The 27314-nt window shown below is 37.1% G+C and overlaps 1 protein-coding gene across 2 annotated transcripts; it reads left to right on the plus strand.

The window, feature by feature from the left end:
* On the plus strand, window positions 1-26507 carry DNAJC15 (DnaJ heat shock protein family (Hsp40) member C15). 2 transcript variants are annotated; one of them, XM_074912583.1, is made up of 7 exons: window positions 60-171; window positions 4294-4403; window positions 7635-7686; window positions 9577-9650; window positions 16471-16547; window positions 20982-21052; window positions 24161-26507. In XM_074912583.1, the coding sequence occupies exons 2-7, from the start codon at window positions 4398-4400 to the stop codon at window positions 24226-24228; spliced, it is 348 nt and encodes a 115-aa protein (XP_074768684.1). In that variant the 5' UTR covers window positions 60-171; window positions 4294-4397; the 3' UTR covers window positions 24229-26507. The 2 variants fall into 2 exon arrangements, with proteins under 2 accessions (XP_074768673.1, XP_074768684.1); XM_074912572.1 differs by lacking the exon at window positions 4294-4403 and having other exon boundaries at window positions 1-171.
* Window positions 26508-27314: the final 807 nt, after the last annotated feature.

Here is a 27314-nt window from a genome sequence, read left to right on the forward strand (position 1 = left end):
TCGCTGTCCGTCCCCGGCTGGTTTGTCCCTCCGGCCGACCTGTAGCTCTTTCTCCTTCCCCCCGCCATCATGGAAGGAGCCGCGGCCTCCTCCGAGGGCCTGCGCTACGCCGAGTACGCCAGGGTCCCTACGGGCGCCGGCAAGGGCCAGGCGGAGCTGGACCGAGGGCTGGTGAGCGCGCCGGGGGCTGGGGGGAGGCAGAGCGTCCCGCGAGAGGCGGCCGAGGAGAGGGGAGGGCAACAGCCGGCTCTGCTCCTCCTCCTCTTTCCCCTCTCCCTCCTCCTCCTTCTCTCGCTGACTGCAGAGCCGGGTAGGGGTCGCTCCTCCCCCTCGGCCTGGTGCCGCTGGGGGGTGCCCCCCGCGGGCCCGGGTGGCGATTGCACCCCCCTTCCCCGGGCCGTGAGGCCGCCACCTGCCCTGCTTCGCAGCGCAGGGCTTTCACACACCCGCGAGTTAACGTGTGCGAGCAGCGGGACAGCGGGCCGGGGGATGGGACTGCGGGGGGCAGGCGTTCCCCAACCCTCCCGGGGGTGGGCAGGGTGGTCGGGGCGGTGGTGCCCGGGGTGCGAAGGCTTGTGTCCCCTCGCCTTAGGCCGTGCGTGGCGCTGGTGGTGCGGGTGGAGCTGCAGCGTGGGCAGCGGGGCCCACGGGAGCGCCTCAGCCCCCGCGTAAAGCGCTGTGCTGCTCCAGCCTTCACAGGCACGAGCAGACGAGGCCTAAAATGTGCCCACCCCCCCGCCTGAAAGACATGGTACCCGTGACATTTTCACGTTCTGTGCAAGTTTTATTACCACAACTTTGAGCGTTTTGTAGAGCTCTGTTTCAGAAGAGCCATTCTCACCCGGCATTTTATCATGTGGGAGAGGCTGGATGGGTCGAGTGGAGGGAAAAGGCCTCCAAAGTTTCCTGTAACGACCCGCGCTCTAACGGGAGGTGTGCTGCAACTGTATCATCACATCCCTTCGTCCTGGTCACTTCAGCTAGTTCTTGGGACTGTGAGCTCCCTTTGGAAAGGAATTAGCATTCAGAAAAATGCATGGGTCAGTGCTTAAAGCTCCGAATGGTGAAGTTTTCACATTTTTAAAATGGCTTTAAGTATGTATTTGCTTTCATTGTGTGCATGTTGTTGCCTCTGTAACCTGAAAAGCAGATTCATGCCTGGCATGCAATAACGTAATCTTAACACGCTCAGGAGAGATACTTTATTTATTCAGGCCTGGGTGTTTGGTGGACGTTTCCACAAATCAAGAACAGCAACAACAGGTTTTCATACTCTTTTTATACACAAAAATCAGAGGTTGGTACTTTTCCAGACATACCTATTAGATACTGATTTGTTAGTGTTTAACATACAATTATAACGTGCCTTACATAATGCTTCTGCTGCTATTCATTCTCAAGGGAAGGGTCTTAACCTGGACAGGGGTCTCTTTCACCTGTGGGTGTGTTTTTTACTAATATAATGAAGGTAGTTCAATTTAGGACACTCAAAAGTTAATTTCATTGCCAAGTTAAGTAACCGAATAGTCACTTTGCACGTTGTCAAATGACTTATCTGCAACACAATCCCAGATGTTGTTATTATGGTCCAGGATGGCCTACCTATTTTCTAGGGTTTGGAGATTGAAGCTTGTTCTTCTTCCTTGACCAAGCTTCAAGACCTCACAATTGTTCCCATATGGTAACTATGGCTACTAGCAACGTGAAATATACTGTATCACCTTTACAATTTTTTTTTAATACCATTTTCTGTATTACAGTTCTCTATAACTTATTTATTCATTGTTACTGCAGTCTAGGACTTTTTTTTTTTTTTCCCCAGGAGGGTCTTTCTGTGTATTTAACAGCAAGCTGTGTAATCTTAAAAAGCTGAATCTGAAACTCATTATTGTCATGTCCATGTCACGTCCATGTGGAATGCTAGTAGGGAAATTCCTAGTGAACTTTGTGGAGTCTTTGAGTCTGCTTACCTATCTGGGATAAAAATTGCATCTGGGGTTAATATGGTCTGCGTTTTAGAGGACTAGGTTCTGCATTGCTGCAATTTCTATCAAAATTTATTCTTTAGCTAGTCCTTTCAGTGGAGAATACAGTATTTTTCAGGCATATGTACATTGTAAACTGTTAGCATGTGGTTGGCAGTAGAAGATATTTCAGAGTTTCTTTAGAGGGTGTTAACACAGATAGGGTAAAAAGGGACAGTACCTATGCTTACTGCATCCCTGGCTAGGGAATTCAGAAGGTCAAGTTACATATAACCAAATTCTAAAATTTTGCCACAGAGTAATAGCAAGATCAACTGCAGTGCTGTGTATCTGTTTCTCTGATGGTTAGCGGGGCCTCCTTGCCACAGTGGAAGGAAAGAGTGGTAGGAGAAGTGAAGTCTTAACAGCAGTGTCCATCTCTCAGGGCTGAAAGAGCTCTGTTCAATATCCTACCCTGAGTCTTGGTTGTGAGATATCCTGGATGTGAGCTGTCTGTAGTCACTTGATCTGGGGCCCTCTTGTAGTTGTTTTACAAAAGCACTTGGAGTTTGGAGAGACAATGTAGAAGCATAGTGTCTATGCTCAAAGATGCCTGCAAGAGGCCCTTGTTAGTTAATACATACTCAATAAGATTGATTTTAATGTCTTCGGGTAAGGCTTCTATTAGCGAACCTTGCTCAGGTACCATTTCCATTGAAAAACTTTCAGGAACTTTGGGTATAGTTTTACACAAAAACCAAAAAAGTTACTGCAAAATAAATGACATAAATTGACATGAGAATTGTGTGAGTAGGGAGAACAGCATCTAGCTGAAATTACTTTCACTACTGGAAAATAAATTAAATTTCATAGGAAGGTAGGACTGGAAGTAAAACATTAGATTATGAAATCAAATCTGTTGCAGATAGTTTATAATATAATCCCCCTTCAAAATATATCTGGTTCCATATAATTAGGTGGTTTGCTCTGAAACAGTCTTCCAATAAACTGTAGTACGTACTCTTCTGAGGATTGGAAGCCTTATTCTAGCTTCCATACAAAACAGTCATTTAGTTCAGGTGAAGAATTTTTATTTAAGGGAAAAAGTAGTTTCAGAAATATTTTTCTACACTTGATTAATATACTCATGTATCCTACTTCTTAGTGGCATACGGCACTTCAACTTTGTTTTAGGAAGGTTTGGTTTGTTGGGTTTTTTTAGTTAAGCAAGCAATTTACACTTGTATTTATTTCAATGTAAGTTTATACTTCCTATTTTACCGATCCCTGATTAATCATGAACTAATAACAAAATGCTATCCAACTCATCAGAACAAATAATTATTTTCTCTGTGCTTTTTATTCCATTACACTGTAGCTTTCTGAAGCAAAAGACTGTAGAGCTCTTGTTAAGTGTCTGAAAGCTAGTTGTGAGAAGAGCAGAATATTTTCCATTTGACCAAGAAGGGTATTTTCCATGATTGTGTTAAAGAAACTGGTGTATAAAATACAATTCCTATGCAAGCAGGTATGTTTTAACATTTGTAAGGGTGGTTCTTGTAGCCTGTGGTCAGGTGTAATAGCATTGCACTGGAATTTTAAAATTATGCATTTGAAATTCTTTTAATAAGTTAAACTTTTTTTTTACTTCATAGAAGAAGCTGAAATGCTAGGAATTACGGAAGTCGTTTGTGGGGGGTTTTTTTAGTATGGCTAAGGTATCAGAGACAAGATTAGAAATTTGCAGAAAGAATATCTCATTCTTCCCTATTTCTTCTGTGAAAAAATTAAGGCTACTGGAAAATTACACATTAAAGGTTTAGGGCACAGATCTCTGTATGCTAACAGTATATTATGTATACCTCTGTACATACTGTATATGCTTTATCATCTTTTGTTTGCCAAATACTCTGGTAAGTCAAATCTTGCAGTTGCCTTTCTAATATATGTGTTTTCTTATATATGTTTCTGGAAAGAAAAAAAAAAAAATCAGGTTTTGCAGATTTAGCAAGCCTTTGTTTTATTGTTTTCTGTTTCTAGGAGGGTTTGTTACTGAATACTGAACGCCATAGTAAAATTAAAATACTGAGATCAGCAGAATAGCATAGGGTTGATGGTTGACCTTTGGGAGCTGATTCATTGAATAAAGAAATGGACAGATGTTACATTTTAATCTTTTATTTCTTTATTTTTCCCTCTTGGATCTTAACAGAATGCTTTCATTTAAAACGTACATCTTAGACATTTCTTAATGACATTTTTTTGAGGGGGGGAAGGTCAGTTCTATCATAATTGAAAGTCAGTAAGTATTTTTTTTTTTTTTTTTTAGCCTTTATGAGTCTGAAATAAAAGGCATTTTCAAGCAATGGGAGCCAAAACTGGTTGTGGTGGTAGTTGTATTAGCATGCTGTAAATGAACTGATCCCTTCCACAATGACAGTGAGTTGCTTTCATTTAATATTTATATGAAAGGGGTGCATTTAATTAAAGCTGTATACTATATACTCTACATTTCAAAGCACCAAACTAACCTTGACTTACTCTTCTAAATGCTCAACAGAGTTAAGTGATGAAAAGGAAACTAAGTCAAGCTGGACTTAAAAGACTTACTGGTTAGTATGTGAAACTTGCCACTGATTTATTAGACAGGCTGTGTTAGTAAAAGACAAGCCATGCAATCTTACGTACATCGATTAAAAGTCAGTTTTTATTGCATGCATTACAGTTAGGATGTATTCACACCATGTCATACCAAAGCACCTTAAATTCTTGTTAAGTTTTCACTTTTTTGCTACTGTGTGGCAAGTGACTTTAACCTACTTATTATGCAAGTAAAGTGACTTACTGTAAACCAATACTTTTCAGTTTTCCCGCGGTTGTACCTCACTTCAAAACACGGACAGTCTTTTGCGTGTCTCTGCCTTGAGCTTTCCACCACTTTTACCTAGTTTTCTGGCTTGTCTTCATATTTCTGTTGATGGTGTGTACTGCTCCTATTCTAGAGCTGCTGCTGTGCTTCTTTTTTACCTGCTGTTTTCCAGGAAGCACTAGCTTTTCACTAACTGCTAGTGCTTTCCACTGGGATTGAAATAATGCATCCCAGTGGACATGGCTGACTATCAAAGGCCCTCAAGGGTTCTTTGCATTGTGTTCCCAGAATAATGTGCAAGAAGACTTCAGCTATTTGCACTGAACTGACAGAGTCCAGGTATTATTTATTATCTTGGTCTCTATTCTTGGCCTTAATTGTGGTGAGGTGGCTGCTGCTAATGCCTTACTAGTGGCAGCATACCTTGTTGTAAACTGCTGACTTAAACCACCTTTTTGGTGGCAAAGCAAGTATAACTTAATTTGGACAAGCACAAGCTAATAAATACTAGTATTTTTTTGCCAGTGTGATCTATTTTACACATTGTTGAGCTCTTAATTGACTGTAACTACTTAGTAAAAGATTCTTGCTGTCACTCTGAACAAGTCAAGGAAAGTATCTATTGAATATAAATCCATGATCACAAACCACAGAACAGAATAATACAGAATTTCTATAGGGTTATGGTATTTTTCAGAAATGGGGCAGTTTCTAGCTACTGTATAAACAGGAATTAGGGGAATTTTTTAGAAGGTTTGAATATTGAAAGCCTGGGAAAACTGATTTGTGAGAAGAAATTAAGAGAATTTTAGTTTAGTGAGGGTATGAACTGTATGCTTCGCTATTTTATATCTTCTACCATTTAAGGTAACGTACTTACATTTTTTCATGGTCTAAAGATGAGGGGAAATTTTGTGGAACTGAAAGGAACAACAGACATAAAACTACTACATTATTTTTACATTCAGAAATGAATGCTAATATCGAGACTGAAGACTACACTGAAATGGAAGAGTTAGGTTACTAAAATGGGTTAGACGGCCAGATATTTGAGGCTGAAACTTACCCAGTCTTAACTTTGGAACTCCACTTTCAGTATGTTAGTGAGTTTCTTTTTTTCTACTAGAAACCTCTAGGCAATTGCAGTATTGTGTTATGGAAATAGCTAGAATAGCCCCATCTGGGTAGATGAGAGGTAGGTACTTAGTAAAAATATATAAGATTCAGAAGCTGGATGTAGAGGAATACAGCTACTTCTAGATGACCTCAGAGCAGGCTACCACTTTTTCCATACTGAGCTCAATAATACAGGCAACAATCATAAATAGTTGCCTTCAGGGTCAAAGCCACAGGAGTCAGTGGGCATGATGGCAGTACCTACTGACATCTTGTACAGCTGCCCGTTTGCTGGGATAGCTGTCGACCTGTGTTCTAGCCCTTACTAAGCCAGCTTTGGAAGGCTTTAGAACCTGTATTTCCTAACTCTTCCTCTCTGTCTAGAAATGAGATTGGGTACAATCAGAGACAGAGAATTTTAGCCCTGGGAATCTTAGTAGGAAAGGCAGCTTGGCTCCAGATGGACTTCTTGGGGCACTCACATTGAAATTTGGGCTTCAAGTCCAGATGTCAGGTTTATTGGTAGAAAACATATAAACCAGTTACTGGATAAATGCAGAAGGAAGTCATATATAGAAGAGACAGCCTGGTGCTAAAAGCATTTTCCCTGGTTTTATGTTTTGAATTCAAGCTAAACAGGCCTAATACGATTTCTCATGTTTCCTGGGGGAAATTTCAAGGCATTATTGAACTATCATATCATAAAACAGGTTGTGTCACAGATTATTTATTTCAAAGATTATATGTAGGCTTTTCAGAAGTAGAAAGATGCCCCCAACACTTAGCAATGCTCATTACCCTTCTTGAATTCTGTAACCATGTGAGAAGTTCGTGCCTTCTTTGAGGTTTATTACATATCTTTTAGCAGCTTCTTGTTCAACATGGAGATGCTTCTTATTGTCCTTGAGATGCCTGACTTTCTTCACGCACTATGTAGGAAAACACATGCATCTAATCTGGAGGTTTTGAGTTAGCAGAAGGTAGGAATTACTATTGTCTAAAGCAGATGTTCAAGTCTTTTTTTATTGGTTTGTTTCCAAGAGTCCAGTTAGATAGAGTGAATTTTCACTGATAAGGAAAGCTGTCTGTAATCTGTCAGAAGTTTGCCTATTTACAAATATTTGTATTATAAGATAGAGTCCAGTCAGTGATTGACACTAAGTAGTGAAAAGAGACTACTGGGCTTCATGTCTTTATTGGCACTTTCATAAGTCTAAGTGTGAAAGATGGAAAACACTAATATACATCTGTGGCTGTAGCATGTAAGTCAATGTTCCAATACCATGTTCAAGCAGTGTCATGGTGAGATTCCCAGTGAAGGACTTTGCAATGTTTTTGTAATAAACTGATGCTTTCTGTTATGTACTGCGTTGAACTAGTCTGAACAAATAATTTCAAGTAATCCCGAATAGTTGTTCTTTATCATTATGTACTGTGTGCTGCTTTGTTAGTGTTTCCTCACTGGATTGCTAATGGGTAGTTCCAAGTTCAATCTTGGGTTAATGGGGCTGAACTATAAAATCTAAAATAGCCTGTAGAGTACAGAACTTACTTTCATCTTTGTTGTAAATCATATATGAAATGGTAACATCAGACATCAGAAATACACGCTGTTAAAGTAAAAGGTGCATATATTTCAAATTAGAATTCACATGTTATTCTGATTTCCCGTTTTTCTGCTTTAGGCCAGAACTATGATAGCAGTTGGACTTGGTGTTGCAACTGTTGCATTTGCAGGTAAGCTAAATTACCAGCTGAGTGTGAAACTGTCACTTGTGAGCTGTTGTTTTCAAAACAGTTAATGAAGTTTTTATGACTGTAAATAGTGGAAAGGTTACTTGAGAGTGCTGTAGAGAATTGTGTCCAGTTATAGTTCCTGTCCCTTCGAAATCCTTGATGTATTTTCCAGAATTCTTTCTGAAAAGTCACATCTGGAGAAACTAATTTTATGGGCAGCAGCTATAAGGTTCCATCTGCTTTTTGTCTGTAAAATGTAGTGTGAAAAGTTTACTTCATTTATTTAATAGCATATTTCAAGGGGGAGACTTTTTAGTGCAGAAGAGTACAACAGGATCTTGTGATGTGAAGGTGATGCTCGACAGATTCAAATAGAGCAAAATAGAAGGTTTTAGTGGCTACAGTAAATTATCATGCTAAACTGTTTCCATAGTACATTGTTTGTTACTTGAACTCTTTGCATCTGGACTGTATGTTCTTCTGAAAAATATGTTCTAGTGAACACAGGGCATGGGTGTAACATGATTGATACTCTGGGTTACTTGGACTAGATAACTGTGACCTATTCTGGATTTGAAATACACAAATCAATTTCCATTGTTTTTAGCATATAAAAGCAACCATCATCAGCAATGTGCAAATGCATAGGTTGCACCAAACTGCAGCAGGTGTTTGGTGGGTACAAGTTGTGTTGTTTTTTTGATTTGGGAAGGAGAGATAAGATCTTTGGTGATGTACACCCATTAAGCAGTTAGTTTATCTATGTGTTTCTATAGAAGCAGAAGAGCAATGCTCTTAGATTTTCTTCTGCTGGTTGAGCTGAAGAATTAATGGCATCTAGGAAAGTTAAGAAGGTGAGGTAATATATTAGTACATCACAGCATTTCATCAGTGAAATTCTAACAGTGGTTTTAACTTCTGTGTCAACATAGGCACAGGCTTAGATGACTGAAATAACCTGTGGACATCACATGTTTTAAGAATAAAAGCAAGATTAATTTGAATGAAGCAGAGACACATTTTATAAAAAGGTTTTTTCCATTGTGTGTTGTGTAAGTTACATTGCTAATGAACAGTTAAAACAGTAATTGGGGAGGGGTGACTTACAGGGAAAATCCTCCAGTAACATGGCACAAATCTTGATTCTGAGGTTGATAGATAGGCTTTGTACTTCTGAGAATGCAGTCTAATAGAGTTCCCTCTAGGCTGTCCTAGCTATAGATGTTCACTGCCGGTGGGAAGTTGAATGCCTATGAATCCCAGAAGATCCTCTCTTTGTAACGAAATAAAAAATGCAGTACTTACAAAATGTGTGATTAAGCATACAACATCACAGCAAGAAACGTGTAGTACATAGATTTTTTTTTAATTTTTTTTTTTGGAAGACATAACCTTTAAAGAGTATTTAATAATTAATGTATATCCAAAGCTAATGTTTCATACTGCCCTTTTTCTTAAAGTTCACAAGGCAGATAACTTCATTTATCATATTGAAAGGCATTTAAATCTATTTGTTTTGTGACCAAACACAATAGATCTTTAGATTTAGAGATCATGATTAGGTTCTTAGATGAAATATGCTAAACCTCTTCCTTCCCTCCTTCCCCCAATAATACAAAGATTGAAAAATGTAAACCATAGCAAGTTTACTGTGGGACTTCGGCTGGTCAGGATCCAGAAATGGCTGTTGAGAGAATATCTTGAAAAACAGTAAAGTGCAGCAGTGCTGTGCTGCAGATAAATGAGACAAAGATTAACAAGAAGGATTTTGATTTTTGTTATTTTAAATGAGAATTCTTTCTGTTGTTAGCTGATGAACGTAAGTTGGAGGCTTTTTCTCCCTTTTACTGAATGTTGGTTATAATTTCATTTAACTTCAATATTTTTCAGGTCGTTATGCATTCCACCTTTGGAAACCATTAGAGCAGACAATTACAGAGACAGCAAAGAGAGTTTCAGCATCTGTAAGTCTAGAAGTTACTTTATGCTAAATTTATGATTTTTCACTTCAAGTATTTAGAAAGGAGACTTTTAATGTTAAATACAGTGCCACTTAGATTGTTTTATTTCTAGGGTAGGGGTGCTCCTTACTGTGTATGTTCTGGCATATTACCCGGTATATTTTAAGTCTCTGGGCATGAAGCTATACCAGAAGATGTTTGTGAGTTTGATAAACAGTTCTGATTTTCCTGGTGATGTTCCATGCTTCATAACTCATTGTTAGTATGATAAATTGTTGAAGTGCGCCGTGAGAAAATAGCTAATTCCTAGAGATTACAAATTGATGACATGCAATTTCATTTCAAGAAGCTAAAAATGAAAGAATTTAGTAATTTTTCTTTCAGATACAATGCTAAAAATCAGGAAGGCAAATTGATAAACGTCTAGGAAATGTCACCATATAGATGGGGGAGCTTGTTTTCTTTTTCACATTTGAGTTATCCTTTTGTTCACATTTGAGTTGTCCTTTTTTTCTTCCCCAGCTAACTTGAATTTTTAACCAAGTTTTTGTTCTTTGTTTTGCCCTACATATTTAAAAAATATAATGAGGTAAAAAATCAAGAGCTAGTGTGTTGTGAAAGAAGTATATACAGGGAATGTTTGAGAGCATTTACTTGTTGCTTCAGTGGCTGTACTGTCCTCTGGTAAATATGTTCTACTGCAGTTTGATTAAAGTCATTCCCAGTGAGGTAGATGCCTGCTTGTGGCAGTGTATTATTTAAGCATTCATAGTCTGTGAACATGCATCCACAGTGGAAGAATACAATTCCCCTCTTGATGCTGATGGGCGAGGGTGTTGAGGGAGGAGTTGTTGCAGATTATTATTTCCTGAAAAATACATTAAAGGTCAGTTTTTAAAGTGATCATTAGCATTGTACCTATTAATGTGAGGCCAGTTGCAACACAGACTGTCTACAGTATAGACAGACACTAGGGTTCAATTCATTTGCCATCTGTACTTCGTGTCCGTTTGCTGACGGTGCAAGCTGCTTGGGAAGGGGAGGGCTTGAAACACGGGCTGTCCTCTTGGGGCTGGTCCACACTTGTTTTTAATTGTGATGTGTATCAGCCAGAAACGGTGCTCCTGGATAAGTTTTTGCTTTCTGTCCTTCTATTGCATTGCTGTTGTGAGACCACCACCAATTTTGTTTTTCCCTTTCAAAGTAATTTTTTGAGAAATTCCCAAGTTGCCTGCCAAAACGGCATAGGAGACTTTAGGTACTGCAAATTAAATTGCTTTCACGTGGTATGGATACAGTCTGACTTGCAGGCTTGCTAGAAGTAGCTAGCAGTAAGGACATGTGGCTTCAGACTATGGAGTGCTTCAATCTTCACCCTCCCTCCCCAGCAGTTTTACTCCAGCATTTCTTTTTCTATCCATTTGTAGATATAGGCTAGAGAATCTAAATTCAGACATGTTCACATAAGAAAGCAGGCAGTGACTCTTTTTAACACATTGAAATATGACATGCTACTGCGCAGAGAGATGTCTGTTCCTAGGAAACTGTACCCCTCAATACTGGTATTCTGGCTGAGCCAAGCTCATTACAGGCCTATCTCATTTTTATCACAGTGACTTTCAGAGTCCTGCAGAATTCCTGAACAACCATAAAGAGCAAACCACGAGCTTCTGCATTCTCAGTGTTCCTAGTCCCTGGAGCTGCATCCTCTGTCTGCCTCCACATCCTGCCTTACAGCCCAGAATTGTATGTTGATTTCCAGTAGACTATCTCTTCTGCTATTCTGTTTCTGAACTGCAGAATACAAGTTTTCAGTGTAAGACAAGATTTGCTGAATATAGTAAAAACTATCTCTTCTGGTTTGCCATTATAACTGTATGTATTTGTCAGCTTTACATTTGTGGGGTGGTGATAATATTTTTTTTTCTACAATCATAGTCCAGATTTAAGACTCTTGTATAATTCTTAGCCAAGATTTTTATTGTTTACTACCCTACAGCTGTTACTTTCTTGGATTGTATTTTTTCCCCCATTTTTTTTTCTTTTCCCCTTAACAATCAATTATTTCCTGTTTATAATTTTTCTTTAAAACAATAGAGAAAACATTATGTGCAAAGATCTTATGTAAGTGCTTATTGTCCAAATGTCTTATTTTAGTGACTTTACATCATTTTGTTTGGGGAATTTGAAGCTGCTAAGTGTAATCTGTGGATTAACACTTCCATCATGTTTCTTTACAGCATATTGCCCTCTAAACTATACTGACAAAGGAAATCAAGCAGTTACTACTTCTGTTTACTAGAAAAAGTGTCATGTGACATATAGTGTCTAGGCTAAGTGTTACTTTGCTGGTTTCCTGTAGTGTTTGGAGGTGCCTCATTTGGTCGCTATAATTTTCAGTCTTTACCCTAATTTACTAGAATCAAACCCTGTCCCTCATCACCTCCATTTTTGAGAAACTGTGAAGCAGCTGCCTATTTAAAAGCTAGTTTGTTCTCTATAAGCCCCCACTCTTCCTCCCCCCACTTGCAATTCACCACCATTTTCAATAGAAATCACTGTTCATGTTGATTGCAGTCACACAAGGTAATCCAGATGCTGTTTATCCTTTCTTCCTGCTCATTTATAAATGACTTGGATAAGGTCAGCTTGAGCAATTACAAAGCTATCATTTAAAATGCCTGCTTGCTGTATCTTGAGTATTTGACACTTTCTGTTTACTTACCTAAATAAATAACATGTACAGTCAACAGCTGCACTCATCTTTTAGTTGAAAATAGTAAATAAAGGCAAGTAAAAGTGTTTGTGTTTTATTCTGAATTTCTATCTCTCATTTAACTTTCATTTATGGCAGTTAAATATATATTCTGAAATATGAAGCGTAAATGCTGCTGTAATTTAGTCCTGAAGTTTTCTACCATCTTTTTTTCCGTGAAGAAAGGCATAGGAGAAAACACTGTCATTTCCCCTCTGTGATAAGTCATAACACTTATTTCCAGAGAAACTCTTTTTTAGTTTGAGCCTAGTTTTGTAACTGGTGTCACAGATATCAGTGACCCTATTTTATTTCTGCGTGTAGTGACAAGAGGGTGCATAGCACTTAGTAGTCATGTGGCTTTTCCTTCTCACACAGATCTTAATGCTGTTAATTATAATGTTAATATTTCCTTAAAATGTGAAATTGAAAAAAGGAAGTATTTTAATAGCATTCATTAATTTTCTTTGTTAAATCAATAATTTTGAAGGTTGAAAGATAGAAGATATTGAAGATAGAAACAATTTAAGCAAAATAAGGTCAAAATATTCAAATTCCACATTCCTAAAAATTATTTGTTCCCGAAGAAAAGGGTGTCTTCTATAGCACTTCCTTAGAGATTTTTGCACTGTGTTTTGCTTATTGGATCTGATTCCGCTTAGGCTCATAGAGGTCCGAATTGAGAAGTGAGGGTAGTAACCATCTCTCTTGTCCTTCATTGAAAATCAGGTTTCTAGAGAATAATGCAATTTGCACGCCATTTTACAATTATTTTTTTTCCTAACTGAAGTTAAGGAAGTTGAAGTTGATCTTAGGCAATTGTAGGTTATACTATAACACAACTTGTAACTATTTTGTTATTGTAGTTTGGTTTTGGTTTTTTTTCCTGACAGTGTTTGTTACCTTTTCAGTGGATGACTGTATTGGTCGTAGAACAACACATGGAGTTTTCAGAAAAACTTACTACTTTATATAATATGATGGATGGTCTCAGTTATGGAATTTTGAATCTCTTACCTGGCATGGAAACAGTGATTATGCTTTCCTAGTACTATGCCAGGAAAAATATCTTGAAGATGTCATGGTCGAAATGGATTGGATTTTCTTAGCTGACTGCTTTTGTGAAAGTTTGCAAGAGTGAATAGACATTTGCAGAGCAATTCCAGCCACTTTGGTGTGTGTTGTCTTGTGTGTCCCGTCCCCCCCGCCCCCAGTCTATTAATAGTATTTGTTCAGGGAGAAGAATTTGCTGACATAAGTTGCTAAACAATAACAACATGCAAAGAAATGAAGTAAATTAAATTATAGTCCCTCCTCTCACCCCAAATAGTATGAAGAAATGGAGAGCTCATTTCAATGATTTTTCCAGTACAGAATTTGTTTGCAATAGCCAAGGTTAATAAATAATCAAGTGTCTAGAACTGCCAGCTTATTGAGGAGTTAAATACCTTGAGTATTGTTTCAGTTCATTGCAGCTGTTACTTAAAATTTACAACTAAGAAAAAAAATTGCTTTAATTTGAATAGCATGCAAAAGTTGTTTCATTAGGGAACTAGAAATTTGCCGAGATGTTTCTTAAAATGAAGACTTAATGTTTCTTCCCCTCATTTTAACCAATGGTAAAAATGGCTTTTATATCTAATTTCCTTTTGCTTTAAATTCTGTTTAGGATCAAGATCTGAATTTAAGAATTGATTATTCTTGCTATGTACTTCACTTCTGAGAAGAAAATATTTTTTCTTGATGACCAATTCAACAAACTGTTTTTGCTTATATGCCAAGGACAGAGACAACAGAATTTCTTTGTTCATTCCTCTTCAAAGTGAACCAAATCGAGGCTTCTCGAGGTTAGAACAGTGTCAAGGAAGTAGGCTTTAAAAACATGAGAAAGGATTTCTGAATTTAAGCCTATAGCCATCACTCCCTATTCTCTTATTTCAAATAGTATTGTAGATGAAATCTACCAAGAACAGAGATGAGCTGTGTTAGAGAGAATTCAAGTACTGCTCTTCTCTACATGAATAGTGAACCAGTGTCTTCCTGTATTAGAGTTGTATGCCAGAGTTGAAGGGCAGAGAAGAATTAACCTTTTCAGAAATCCATCTGCACCAAAGCTGCTGTGGGAGAAGTTCTGGGAAATCTTTCAGAGAACATTAAAGTGTGCTTTTCTCTCCTGGCTGTAGTAATTGTTCAGCATCATTGCAAATTTCTGTGCGGTTCTGCCTCCTCAAGGGTGTTATCTCGTGGCCATTAAATCATTAGCATCGTTTCCTCTCTAAGGACTAGATAAGCCCAGTGTGTTCCCTCAGTGTTACATACTCTAACCTGTAATGTCGGTGTACACTGTTACAGACCTATTTTGTGTTACCCTGTAGCTATAGAAGCAGCTCCTCAACAGATTTTTGTTGTAGGCATGTCACGTCCACAGTTGTTTCAGCCTTGATACCTGTAGTGTTACAGTGCTGGTTATTTCATATATGGTTTGGGGTAGAAGAAAGAAGATAAAATTAGTTTCAGATCATAGCAGCACACCAAAAAAATGTTTCCTGTTGCTGTGTGTGACTTCATGGTAACAATAGGTGAAATATTTGGGTGAATGTCGTTCCTAAGATTAATTAAAGGCTTTGCTTAGATATCATAGACAGAGCCTTTTAAATGCTTTAATGATTTTGAAATTATATAAGAGAGAATTTGTGTAAACATAAGGCAGAATTCTCACCGAATGCGAATGGATGTATTTAGTGAGAAAAGTGGTTTGTTAAGGGCCAGGCACACTTTTACTTGGGGGTAAAAAGAACACTTAAAAATAATCTCAACTCTCAGGCCAGACTCCCCTTTGATAGCAACAAAAGAAGCTTATTTTTCACCAGTTGGTAGGTTTTGCATTGAGGAAAAGACTAGTCTTGTTGAATAATTTCTGTGTGCCAGTTTCCAAGGCAGACTGTCTTGAAGCTGCATCTGCTGCCTTTGGGACTTGTGCAGCTTAGACTATTATTTGTGTAGCAATGGGCTCGTCCCTAATTCTTATAGAAACATTTACAGTGAGGAGATCACTGCTAACTATCAGTAGTGGCTCAGTAATTTATTTTTTTAAATTTAAAATACATTTATGGTTGATAAATATACTTTCAACCCATTCCCTATGGCAATTAATTGTTGTAATGATTTACTCTCATCTCGATCTCCTTCTTTTTAATGTGTTTTGCCCACTTGTTTTTTTCCCTTTCTTAAAACAGTGGCTAAAGTCTCACATGCCAGTGAGTTTAAAAAAATTAACCCCAGATCCTGTATTTAATTGTCATCAGTAGTTGGTGTCTAGGGAAGGATATGAAGGCAGAAGTTGGTTAGGATTTCCCCATATACTCTGCTCCTTTCCAGTGTTCTCCAGCCCAGTGACTTCCTGAAATAGAGGTTGTGGCTTTGTGCTAAGCCTTTTTATTGTTGTTGTTAATTTTTGTTTATTTTTCAGTGTTCTGTCAAAGAACTCTTGATGTATATGTATTTTTTTTAAGTAACGTTTGTTCATGTGAAAAAATATACTGACTCTTCATCAGTGTATTTATCTGTTCTTATCCTTTTGCTGTTGTTTTTACCTACTTTCTTTGTAGAAATATCTGGACTTCAGAGTGATTGTTCATAATTCCTTGGATGCCAAAGTATTGTGACTTTTGTCATTTTCTATTGTGGTGGTACCAAACCTGTTCTAAACAAGTAACTCCCTTTCTTTCCCCTGCCCTCCCAAACACAATCACACTCTGTCACTCTATGCTAGTATGTACTTTGTTTCTGGACTCTTTTGCCTGAAGGCAGGTCTTTAATGGTTGTAGCTATTAATAACTCTTAGTAGCAGTAGAAAACTGTAAAAACAGTTATTTTAAAGTTGGTTTTTGTATGTGTTAACACTAAGGAGAAGTCCTTTCCTATTATCTGGTTTGTAGTCATTCCATGCATTCGAAATAAATTATAGATTAATGTAATGCTCTGAATGAGGTCATATAAATACGATTTAGGTCCTGGCACCTTGTACATGAAAGTAATTATTGCTTGTTTCCCTTTTCTTCTTTTTAGAGTCTTTCATTGTACTATAAAGGAGGATTTGAACAGAAAATGAGTAGGCGAGAAGCTAGTCTTATTTTAGGTGTAAGGTAGGTGTGTTGCATTAATGTGGTTTTGTTTGTTAAGCACTGAATGGAGAAGATGCATGTTGTGAGAATGTGGAATACTCTTGCCAAAATCATAACTTTTTTTCAAAAGACTTCTAATGGCTTATAAACCATTTTAATATTCTTCTTAAGCTAAAAAGCAAACAATAAAATGCTAATAAAACATGCGACTTGTGTTTGGCTTGAAGGCATGGTAGCATATTGCAGTGGAGAATTGGTGCTCTAGAAATAATCAGAGTAGCCCATACTGCGCTAATTAGTGCGATCACATGGCCTGATCTCCAAAAAAGCCTTTGAGATAAGTAATATTGTAGATTATATTAATAAATGAGGAAAACAAATCAATTTTGCACATTTTTTTTCATATTAATACTATTTTTTTCTTTCTCCACTGTGATTTGATTTTTAAAGTTGTGACATATTCCAAACAAAAACATTTGGGGAGATTTCTCATTTAGAGTAGGTATGGGAAATAATTTCCAAGCTGAGTGAGTATTCAATGGATTTTTCAGTGGATTTTTTCTAAAGCATTTGGATGGCCAGTGGTAGCACACCCCTTAGTGTTTTCTGTAAAGCTGGTGGTGAATTTGAGGGCTTTCCAAATGATGGGCCTTAGGTAGTAGATTTGTTATTTATGGTTTAGATCAGTTCTGAACTTTAAGGTAAAAAAAAAAAAAAAAAAAAAAGATAAGGAGAATGGTTTTTAACTATCCTCAGTGGTGAAAAAGTGGGACTTAAAATCCTGTTCAGTGTACTATTGTATTTACTTGTAACATAATGGAAATTATGCAGATTTAGCATTCATTTTAAATGTTTTATTTTACAATTTCTGATTTGAAGTATTTCATGCTTGCACACTGAAGAAAGGATTTATAGGAATGCTTTTCAGAGATACTTCCTTTGGCCTTTAAGTTTAGTAATGTATTAACATTTTCACTTCATAAGGACAAATTCAGTGATATTTCAGAGTAGCACATGGCAGCTCATTAAAGCATGTTTACAGTGTCAACACCTAGCCGGAATACTGCTTGTGTACATGTCTGAAGCTTCATCACATCTGAAATTAGTGCCCTTTAATTTTTAATTTTAATAGCTTGAGTCTGCACTGGGTACAGTGACACTGCTTGTTGTATTTGGACTGAGTCTTGCAAATATCAGGACTTAATCAGATTTGAGGAAAGTTCTTAATATTTAAAGGATTGAGCATTTACTTGTATAGAAGCATGGCTTAACATCTTTATAGGAAATTTTCACATTGTTTAAACACACTTTTCTAGACTAGTTTTAACACACTGTGTACTGCATTTTATTTATATATATATATATATGCCACCAAAAAAAGAAAAAAAGGCAAGTGAGTTTTAAAGTAATGCTGAAAATGCCAGGGTATGCACAAATCTACAAACTAGATCTGTCTAGACCTTGATGTTGTTACTGTAACACTTGTCCTCTGTGTTACCACTTCCAAGTCAGATTAAATTTTAAGGCAAAGATTTTCTTCATTATTTCAAGTGCTGAGTATGCATGGGCAGTATAATAAATACAAGCCGTGATAAAGGTGAGTATTTAATGGTTGCTTTTAAATTTCAAATATATTGGCCCATTACACAATGTAAATCTTATTCTCTGCTAACCACCTCGTAAGATTGCAGGGGGTTTTGGTAGAAACATGCATGTGCATTATTTGTATTTAAACTATCCAAAGCTACAAAGTACTGTATTGGAAATACTGATTAAATTTAGGTTTTAATGTTCTTGCATTAGTTGTTATGAAGTGTTGCTGATTACTGAAATTCAGTATAAACATAGCAGTAATGTGAACAGCTATGTAATCTGTAGAAGAAACTGCTGATGGCAAAGATGGACAAACATCTGAGATTAACATGGGAGGTGAAAATGTTAGAAGTGTTTTCCAAACATTAGACAAAATAGATGCTAGCAGAATGTAGCTATCCTAAGTATAATGGTTTACAATTATTAGATCCCTAATGTTGAACTTCCAAAGTTAGAAAATATGTCTGAAAATCATGTTAAAATTCTAGATAAATTAATAAAACTTTCTGTATTGTACCATTTCCTCTGAAACAAAACGCATGTTTTTTTATTCCATAGGAAATATTTAAATTTTTTTTAATGGACAAAATCTATATATATGCATTAGTTAAAAATTTTTAAATTGTTATTCTTAAAATGTGACATAAAAAAAAGGCTATGACATTAAAAAACCATACAGTATATTGTATAAGTGTGCAGACATAAATGTATTTAAGGTTTAATCATTGCAGCTTTGTTTTTGTTTGCATTTTTAAAATTTATTTTCTTTTTAAACACAGCTTACTGCACAGCTATATCATGATCATAAGACCACTGAAGTTAGGACGGACCTCGAGATCTCTAGTTGTATCTGCTCACACTTCCCTTTTCAGTGGTGTCCAGCCCGCACCTCCCTTTTCAATATTTTGCCTATTTTTCTCTCAACCTTCCAGCATGCAGGACTGTGGAGAGCCTGGACCCATACTTTTTATGACTTCTCTGTAGATGCTGGGGGGCTGCTGTGAGGTCCCCTGGCAGCCCTCTCTTCTCCAAGGTGAACAAGCCCTGCTCCCTCAGCCTCTCCTCAAAGGGGGAATGCTCCAGCCCCCAACCATCGCAGCAGCCTTTGTTGGACCTGCTGTGGTCAGCCCGTGTCTTTCCTGTACAGAGGTCCCAGATCTGGATACAGCAGCTAGATGGGGTTGGCCAACTAGAGGGGAATAGCTGCTTCTGCCAGCCTAGTGACCACGCTGCCATTCATAGAGCCCGGGAGGCTGTTGTCCTTCTCTGCTGCCAGGGCATGCTGCTGCCTCTTGTTCTCGCTGTGCCCCGGGTCCCTCTCAGCAGAGCCGTTCCCCAGCCCGTAGCGCTGTGAGGGGCTTTTCCTTCCCAGGCACCAGGCTGTGTGTCTGTCCTTGAATTTCATGAAGGGGGGCTGTCAGCCCATTCCTGTCAGCCCTCTGAATGTCAGTCCTGACCTCCAGCCTATCAACTGTTCCACCAAGGCGATAGACCAACAGCCAGTTGGTGCTGTTAGAAGGCATCATGACATTGGTGTGACTCAGATTGTGACGCTGTACCAGTTCAACGAAAATATGATTTTGACATTAAAGGTTTTTCTGATAGCGATTAAGAATCTTTAGAGATCAGTCTGACTGTAGCATGAGCAGTATCTCATAAACATAAACACAGTTCCTTCTTGGAGCAGAACTGCATGGTTTTCCATAATGCGCAACTGCAACTTTTCCACAGTTAGGCTTTGGCCATCTGAGTGTCTAAATGTGATGTATCAACTTTCTTTTTTATTATTAAACAACCGTTTTACAAATCAAAATATAGGTGATTGTTATTTTTAGCTGTCTGGTAACAGATCATTTTTGTATTTATATATTTCAAGACCTTTCACCTTCTGTTTGATTCTTAATTTCTCGGTTACTTTCTGTTCCATTGAACTGTTCTTCTCTTATGCAGTTCTGTGAACTATTTTTGCAACATACCCTAATTTCCCTGTGACAGAATAATAATTAGAGGTTGTTTACCTTTGGAGTGTAGTTAGGCTGATATCTAGCATTCAAACTGTATCTACAAAAAGATTAATTAATTGAATCATCACTGATTAAGAAGTCACCTGAAGTGGAAAACACTGCTTCATTTCTGCATGCTAACAAATTATGAAAAACTAAACCATTCAGACTGTCCTTTTGCATATGATAGCCTTACTGTGTTGGCTTACAGCATCCATAAGTGGTTATTTGTCTCGTAAGGTACATATTTAATTTAGGCCAAGTACATATTTTATGTATGTGTCATTGAGGGAGAAAACATTATGTAGCACTTGTAAATCAGCGTGTCCCTGAATGTAGCGCATTGAACAACTTTATAAAAATAACAAATACAGGTTTTTCTTTAGGCCTCAGAAGAAAGAAGAATTATTTATAGCAGCTATAAAAATATTTACAGTAGAACAAAATGTGATATTAAATATTTGTTGTTTTGTCACTGGTTGTATAAATACTTATTTTCTAGAAGGAAAAAATGTGGGTTTGAATATGAATAACTAGCTAGATATACCCTAGAGCTGCTGGTTTTTTCCTTTTTGTTTTTTTCAAAAATTGTTTATTTTAAATGTGTTGATGTATTGCATTTTAAAAAACCTTGAAAGATATTTGTGTGTATCCAATCCACAGGCTTTTTAAAAACGTCCTTCTCAGTGTGTCTTACATGCCTTTGTTATTGTTATTTCCTCAGAGATGTAGTTTTATGTTTTGTCCACAAGATGGTGAAAATCTCAAGTTTTAATTATTTCTGAAGCCAGTATAAACTGTTAATTTATAGCCTGAGCTCAGTGGCATTTATGGTAAGCACTTCCATTTATTTTTGCAGTCCATCTGCTGGCAAGGCCAAAATCAGAACAGCCCATAGAAGAATCATGATTTTGAATCATCCTGATAAAGGTAAATAATTTTTACTTCTCTTAACCAGAGCTGGAAAGGAAGAGGCTTAGATGAGGTCCTTTTAAGTTTACTGATTTTGTAAATAACCACACTGAGTGCAAACATATGCTGTTTATTTACAGACTTTCTCTTCTCTGTGTCTTCTCTCAGATAAACTAGGCTATATGAACCACAGTTTTACCTATCTTTCTTTAATTTTTTTTGTAGACTTGTGCTGCTTCAGTTAAAACTATGAGCTCAGGGACCAGTCTTCCACACTTTAAAAAAAACAATCAAAAATAAGAAAAAGATTAGCTGTCACATTTTTACCTTAAACTGACATTTCGTTTTGAACTGAGATGGACCAGTCACATGTATGGAAGTAACTTCTATGGGGAAATGTTCTGCAGTCACTAAATACATCATTGATGAATTTCTGACTTCATGGAATTCACTTGGAAAAACTGTAGAGCTGGGCACTGTTGCTTTACTGGAAAGGTTTTTAATGTAAATTTATCTTACAGAAAGGCTATTATTATAACTTTAACTACACTACAGCTGGTTGAGAAAGAAAGCCCATATGTTCATTGCTGTTTCTACTTTAAAATAACAGATGGTGAAGAGTTGCACTGTATTTCAGAAGTCAAAAGGGGAAGTTGGAGGGGTTTTATATCTTTCTGACAGAATTACAGGGCTCCCTGCCAGCACCCCATTATAAGAAATTTAAAACAATAACTGTGACTGCTGGCCATAGGAAGTGTTTAGTCGATGCTTTTCTTTGCTGTCTTAACCCCTCAATTTAATTCTAAAGTTGTCTTACTTATTTGATTTCTCACTTTTTTTTATACTTTTTATAATTTATAAGCTGAACAGACAGAAAAGGAATTCTGTTCTGCATTTCTAATATATTATGATGGTCAGAGACCCCTTAACCACTATTAGGTCAAAATTTTTTGATATTTAACTTCTGAGTTTATTGTAGCAGTACTTAGAGACATGAGTCAGAACCATGAATCTCCATGCAGATGTTGAGTAGACCTAAAGAGGCAGTTCCCTTTACAAAGACTGTACATTTTAACAGCCTACTCTTACAGCTGTAATGCACCTGCAGCTGGGCACAGTGTAGGGTTTGGATGGACATAGTGAGCCCTCCTGTGTGCTATTAAGATGGAGCATTTTCTCAGTAGGCACGCCAGTTGAAGGGATTTGTGCATCTGTGCTACCCCTGAAGCTCTTCTGGCATAGCCATAGAAAAAAATCTTGTGTAATGTCTTCAGCTGCAGAGCTACGGCCTGGAGTAATCTTTAACATGTGGCCTCATAGACTTGTTTGCTTATGCATATATCTTGGTTTCTTCTGGCTATGAGTAGCACAGATGTGCTTTTAAAAATAATACTCAACATTAGAATTCTTTTAAAATAATATTTTAGCAGATGGAGTTGGCAGAATAAAGGGCAATTATTACAGATTTTAAAAGTTACATATGTTATCTGAGATCCAAAACTCTGAAGAGGGAATTATTAGAAATAAGTAAATAAGACATATATGAAGTTTGCATAATAACATCCCCAGTGAGTGCTACTAAAATGGTTTCTAATTAACCTTTTCATAGTTCAGTTTTAAAGTGTTTTTATATGGATACATTGTATCTTAATTTATCAGTTACTAATTTTATGAAATAACATTTGCTCACAGAAGAAGAGGAAGAGAGAATCCTTTTGGACTTGCCCTAATTATAAACAAACACTTAGGCAATCATGAGATTGAATTTCCTCTCATTGGAGGGCTACAAAATTAATATGGCACTTAAGGATGTAAATGTAGTGAAAACACTTCCAGCAGATTTGAATTTACTTTAAGATCTTGCACTCTAGACATGTAGAAAATCAATGCACACTTTAAAATCAGTTGGTACATTGTTTATTTCGGTTTTTAGTCTTTGTTTGATCCTCTTGCCTACTCTTTGAAAAAAGCAATACTCAGTGTAGTAAATCCTATTGGCTAAAAAGCCAATTGGTTTAAAAAAAGAAAAAAATCATTTTTCTGTAGCCAATTCCCTACCCTTCCTCTGCCCTGCCTCACTTTCCTGTCTTACCTATAAGGCTGCATTCAAACAAAACCAGAACATGAACAAGAAAACTCCCATTAGTTTTTCCGGTTGTTTTATTATACCAGGAAATGACTTTATAATGTTTTGGATTCCTGCAGGAATGTCCTGAAGAAGTCTTTAAACAGGCCTTGCCACATGTGTCTACAACTAGTTCTGTGTGTTTCTTCTGTCATTATGTTTTCTGATGAATTGAACAGAATAGAATGAATGAAATGATGAATGAAAAATTATGATTGAACAGATGCCTTGGAAAAGGTTATTCAGTGCACAATACTGCTGGAATCATATTTTCATGTAAAAAATATAGGTGTATTACAGTAAGTGGTAAGTTACTGATACAGACCTTGTAATGTTGTTTTTGGTGACTGTAGGCAGATGGTTGGCACTCAAGGGGAGAGTAAAAAAAACAAACACAAAAAGCGCGCTGAACTGTAATCAGATTGTTAGATGGAGCGTAAAGCAATGACAGTGTTCAGGACTAGAAGTTAGAAGGCGTACCATGTTTAAATAGCTTTAATGTGACGGTTTCTGGCTGGTAATTCCAGGCATCTAGCACAAGAGAGGCTTAGTGTGTGTGTCTATGTGCATGTCCACACACTTAATGATTCTTTGTCAAAATTACTTATACAATTTTACCTCTTACTTTCTGGGGTAGGTGGAAATAATAGCTATTAGTTTTGGATGAATGTTCAAGACAGCTGACCTTGCATATATTTTCAGCAACATTGCACTGCAAGTCTAAATCACACTGATGTAAAGTGATTTCAGATTTCAGTCTTCTCTGAGACAAATTGTTCAGCATTATTCTTCAGTGACTTCAGTTTTGATTACATTTCTCATGTTTCCTTATCAATTAGCTTACTTCATATCAATGTCATATTTTAAGCAGTTGTATAAAACGATCTATTTAGGAAGGAGGAGCTAATAAAAGTGAGTAATAAGGGGAGCCTGCAAGTGAAGTAGTTTGGTACTTAATACTGATGCATAATTTTTTTTTTTTTTTCCCTTTTTCTTCTTAGGTGGATCACCTTACTTAGCAACAAAAATAAATGAAGCAAAAGACTTGTTGGAATCCACTGCCAAATGAGAGATTCAGCAGATACATCGTGCAACAGTTGTCATATCTACATGTTCCACACCGTTTCTTAACCTTGCATTGATTGTTCCTATTTATTGTCATAATTAAATCTTTGAGATTATTTAAAAGCAAACCAAAATCTTTTACAATTATGTAAAGTTGTAAATTGTGCTCCTGCGAGGAGCAGGGAGTTGGGCTTGATCTCTATGGGTCCCTTCCAACTCGAGATACTCTATAATTTTATGTATCAATTTTAGTGTGTTTTTACTGAATTATGATCCATTACAAGCTTTGAAAATGTTCTCCTACTGTCTGTGGTTTTTCTTCACAAGTAGTTTCTTCTTTCGTGAAACTTGTGAAACTTTTGAAACTTTTTAAAATTAAAAAAATAGTCTTAAATATAGGGTTTTTTCTTCACTGATGAAGACTTATCAGAAAATCTATGACAGTGTATTACTGAGTCACAAGAAGTATGGCAGACCCTGCAAGGCAAGTTTTCAGCATCATCTTATACTTTAATCTGTTCATTTCTGAAATACTAGGGTTTATTAATAAGTGCAGTTCTATAGGTGCAACTCAGAACAAAATGACTAACAGGACTACAGACTGCAGTTTTCATTAGCTGTATCTATGGGGCTTGGAGATATGAAGGAAGAGTCTTGGTTATTTCTTTTGCATATTAAAAGATCTCTTAAATTGTCAAATAGTTATTTGGACGTGCTTTTACTTCAAGTCACAGAGCACGTTTACTCTGTAGGAGCCGAGATGGTGCTAGGATTTTCATAGCAGTGGAACTGAAGAAGGTAGGCCCATGTGGCATGGGGTTCAGGTGGGTTTTGTAGGCTGTGGTTGTCTAGGTGAGTCCAGTCATGTCAACCAGGTGTAGGACTGACATAGGGAACAAACAGGACTGTATCCCTGATAATAGTCACTTTGCTTATGGCTCTTATTAGTCCTCCAGTAATTCTCACATTTCTGCCTTATGAGGCATTTCCTGAAGTATCATACACACTTCCTCTTGTGGCACCCTAGCAACCTAGTGCTGTCTTCAGAGAATACTGGAGGCATGGATTTCTGACTTTAAAGCGAACATGTTTTAATTGACAGCTTAGAGTAGGTGCTATTTGGGGTGCTTGACTGCTGCAAATTCCTACCAGTAAGTTGGCTGCAGGTGAATTAACTCTCCTAAGAGGATGATGATGAGATGAGACAGTCTAGTGGATTCATTGCAAGACTGAAAAACTTTCTTGTATCCATTCAAACTCGTATCTTTTGAGGTACAACAAACAACTCGCTGAAGTGCTACAAATACAAAACTTAGATATCCCATTTCCTAGGTTATTTACCCAGAGGAGAGTGGCTAGGAGCAGTTAAATAATTAAAGCATCCAACCTTGTATTATCCACTAGAATGTGCAGTGGTGGATGTCCAGATTATATGGGTTTTTCCTTGAAAGGAAGAAAATACGAATTAATTTTCTTTTTATCAAATTCCTCACTCTTTGTCACAATTCTCTTACTTTCATTAAAGATAGATAAAAAAAGTTGAAGTTGACCCTGAAAGAAAATAATAACTTTAGGTTAAATTTAGAGACTTCTTGACAATTAAGAGTGGCAGGACATAAGACACATCTTGACAAGACAAAGCGAAAAAGTCTGCAGGGAAAAACCTGCTGGGGAATGAGCACATGCTATATGAGCTCTAATACAACAACGGACTTTATTCCTATGCAGTAACTTTTAACTGTTTTTTGTTAAAGGAGTAGCTACCAATTTAAGCACATTTAAGGTTAGTTATTCCTTTCACTGGTATATCAGTATGTAATAGCAAAATAAAAAAAACATGAAGGTTTTAATTTTGGGAGGAAAGAAGTGAGATGGTGAAGTTGTTCCCAATTTTCTTAAGTGGAATCTCTAAGTGATCTGAATCATTGTTCAAAAGCAAAATAGATGTGTATGGTAGGTAGCAAAAACACTAATGATTTTGAACTGACTAGCTGTTGTTTTCATATAATTGCCTTTTTTTTTTTTTCCTGAGTAAAATGTGGTATAAAGAACTATGCTAAAGTATCAATTGAAACAAGTGCATTAAAGATGGCTACTTGTTCTGTTCTTAAAAATTAACTTCTCATGTCTTTGTTGGAAGTGCAGGTTTTATTTTTTGAGATTGTATTGTTGATAGTTTTCTTCCTGATCTAATTATTTATATCCAATTATTTTGGATGAAACACTTTTTTTCTGGCTTTCAGTTCTGAGATTGCCCTTCTGAATAAAAATAAATAAAACCAAGTTCTAGTTCTGCTTTCTCACTCTTTTCGGAGCAGACTGACTAACAAATTTGACAAATAGCAAATTAAAAAATTCAACAAATTAACTTTGTCCAGTTGTGTCTCTGGAAAATGCTGTAAAATGAGTGAAGCTAATGAATTACAGTCGTGGAAGCATCATTATTGTATGCCTGGTGCCAGAACATCACACATACAATAGCATAAGTATGTATCTGTGGAAGCAACTAACTTTTCTCATCTGTTTACTGGCAAAGCTTGCTTTACCTAGTAAATGATGTTGGGAAGGATGAAGATAGGGCAGTGAAAGGAAAGATGTAGTCAAGCAAATCATGTAAATACTGCTCAATTTGTTGTTGCTGATAGTCAGCATTTCAGGCTAAGGAATGTCTGGAGACTGCCTTGCAGAACAGCACCTGGTTTGGTGCTCAGCTGGACTAGGAAAAACAGGATACTACTTTTTTAAATAATAAAGCCTGTTAATATAACCTTATAAGTATTTAGCCTCTTGAGACTGTTTTCTTTACTTGTCACATGCCGAAGTTTTTTGTGTAAGAAAACTGCATAGAGGTTGATTTATTCTGATGCAATTTCCATCCATCCATAATGCCAGCAACAAACTCACTCATTTTTTTGTGTGTGTGCTTCAATGTTCAGAAAGTGTTCATCTGTAACTTCTTGACTCAGGAATTCCCAGGCGGTTTTGTACTTGCATGATAACCAGGCTCAGGTATCCTCTGTAACTTAAGTAGTCAAGCAAGATTCAGTGCACTCATTTGGCATTGCTGTGGGCGATTTCCTGTTTATTTAA

The sequence above is a fragment of the Athene noctua genome, chromosome 1, assembly GCF_965140245.1.
Source record: "Athene noctua chromosome 1, bAthNoc1.hap1.1, whole genome shotgun sequence".
Classification (NCBI taxonomy): Eukaryota; Metazoa; Chordata; class Aves; order Strigiformes; family Strigidae; genus Athene; species Athene noctua.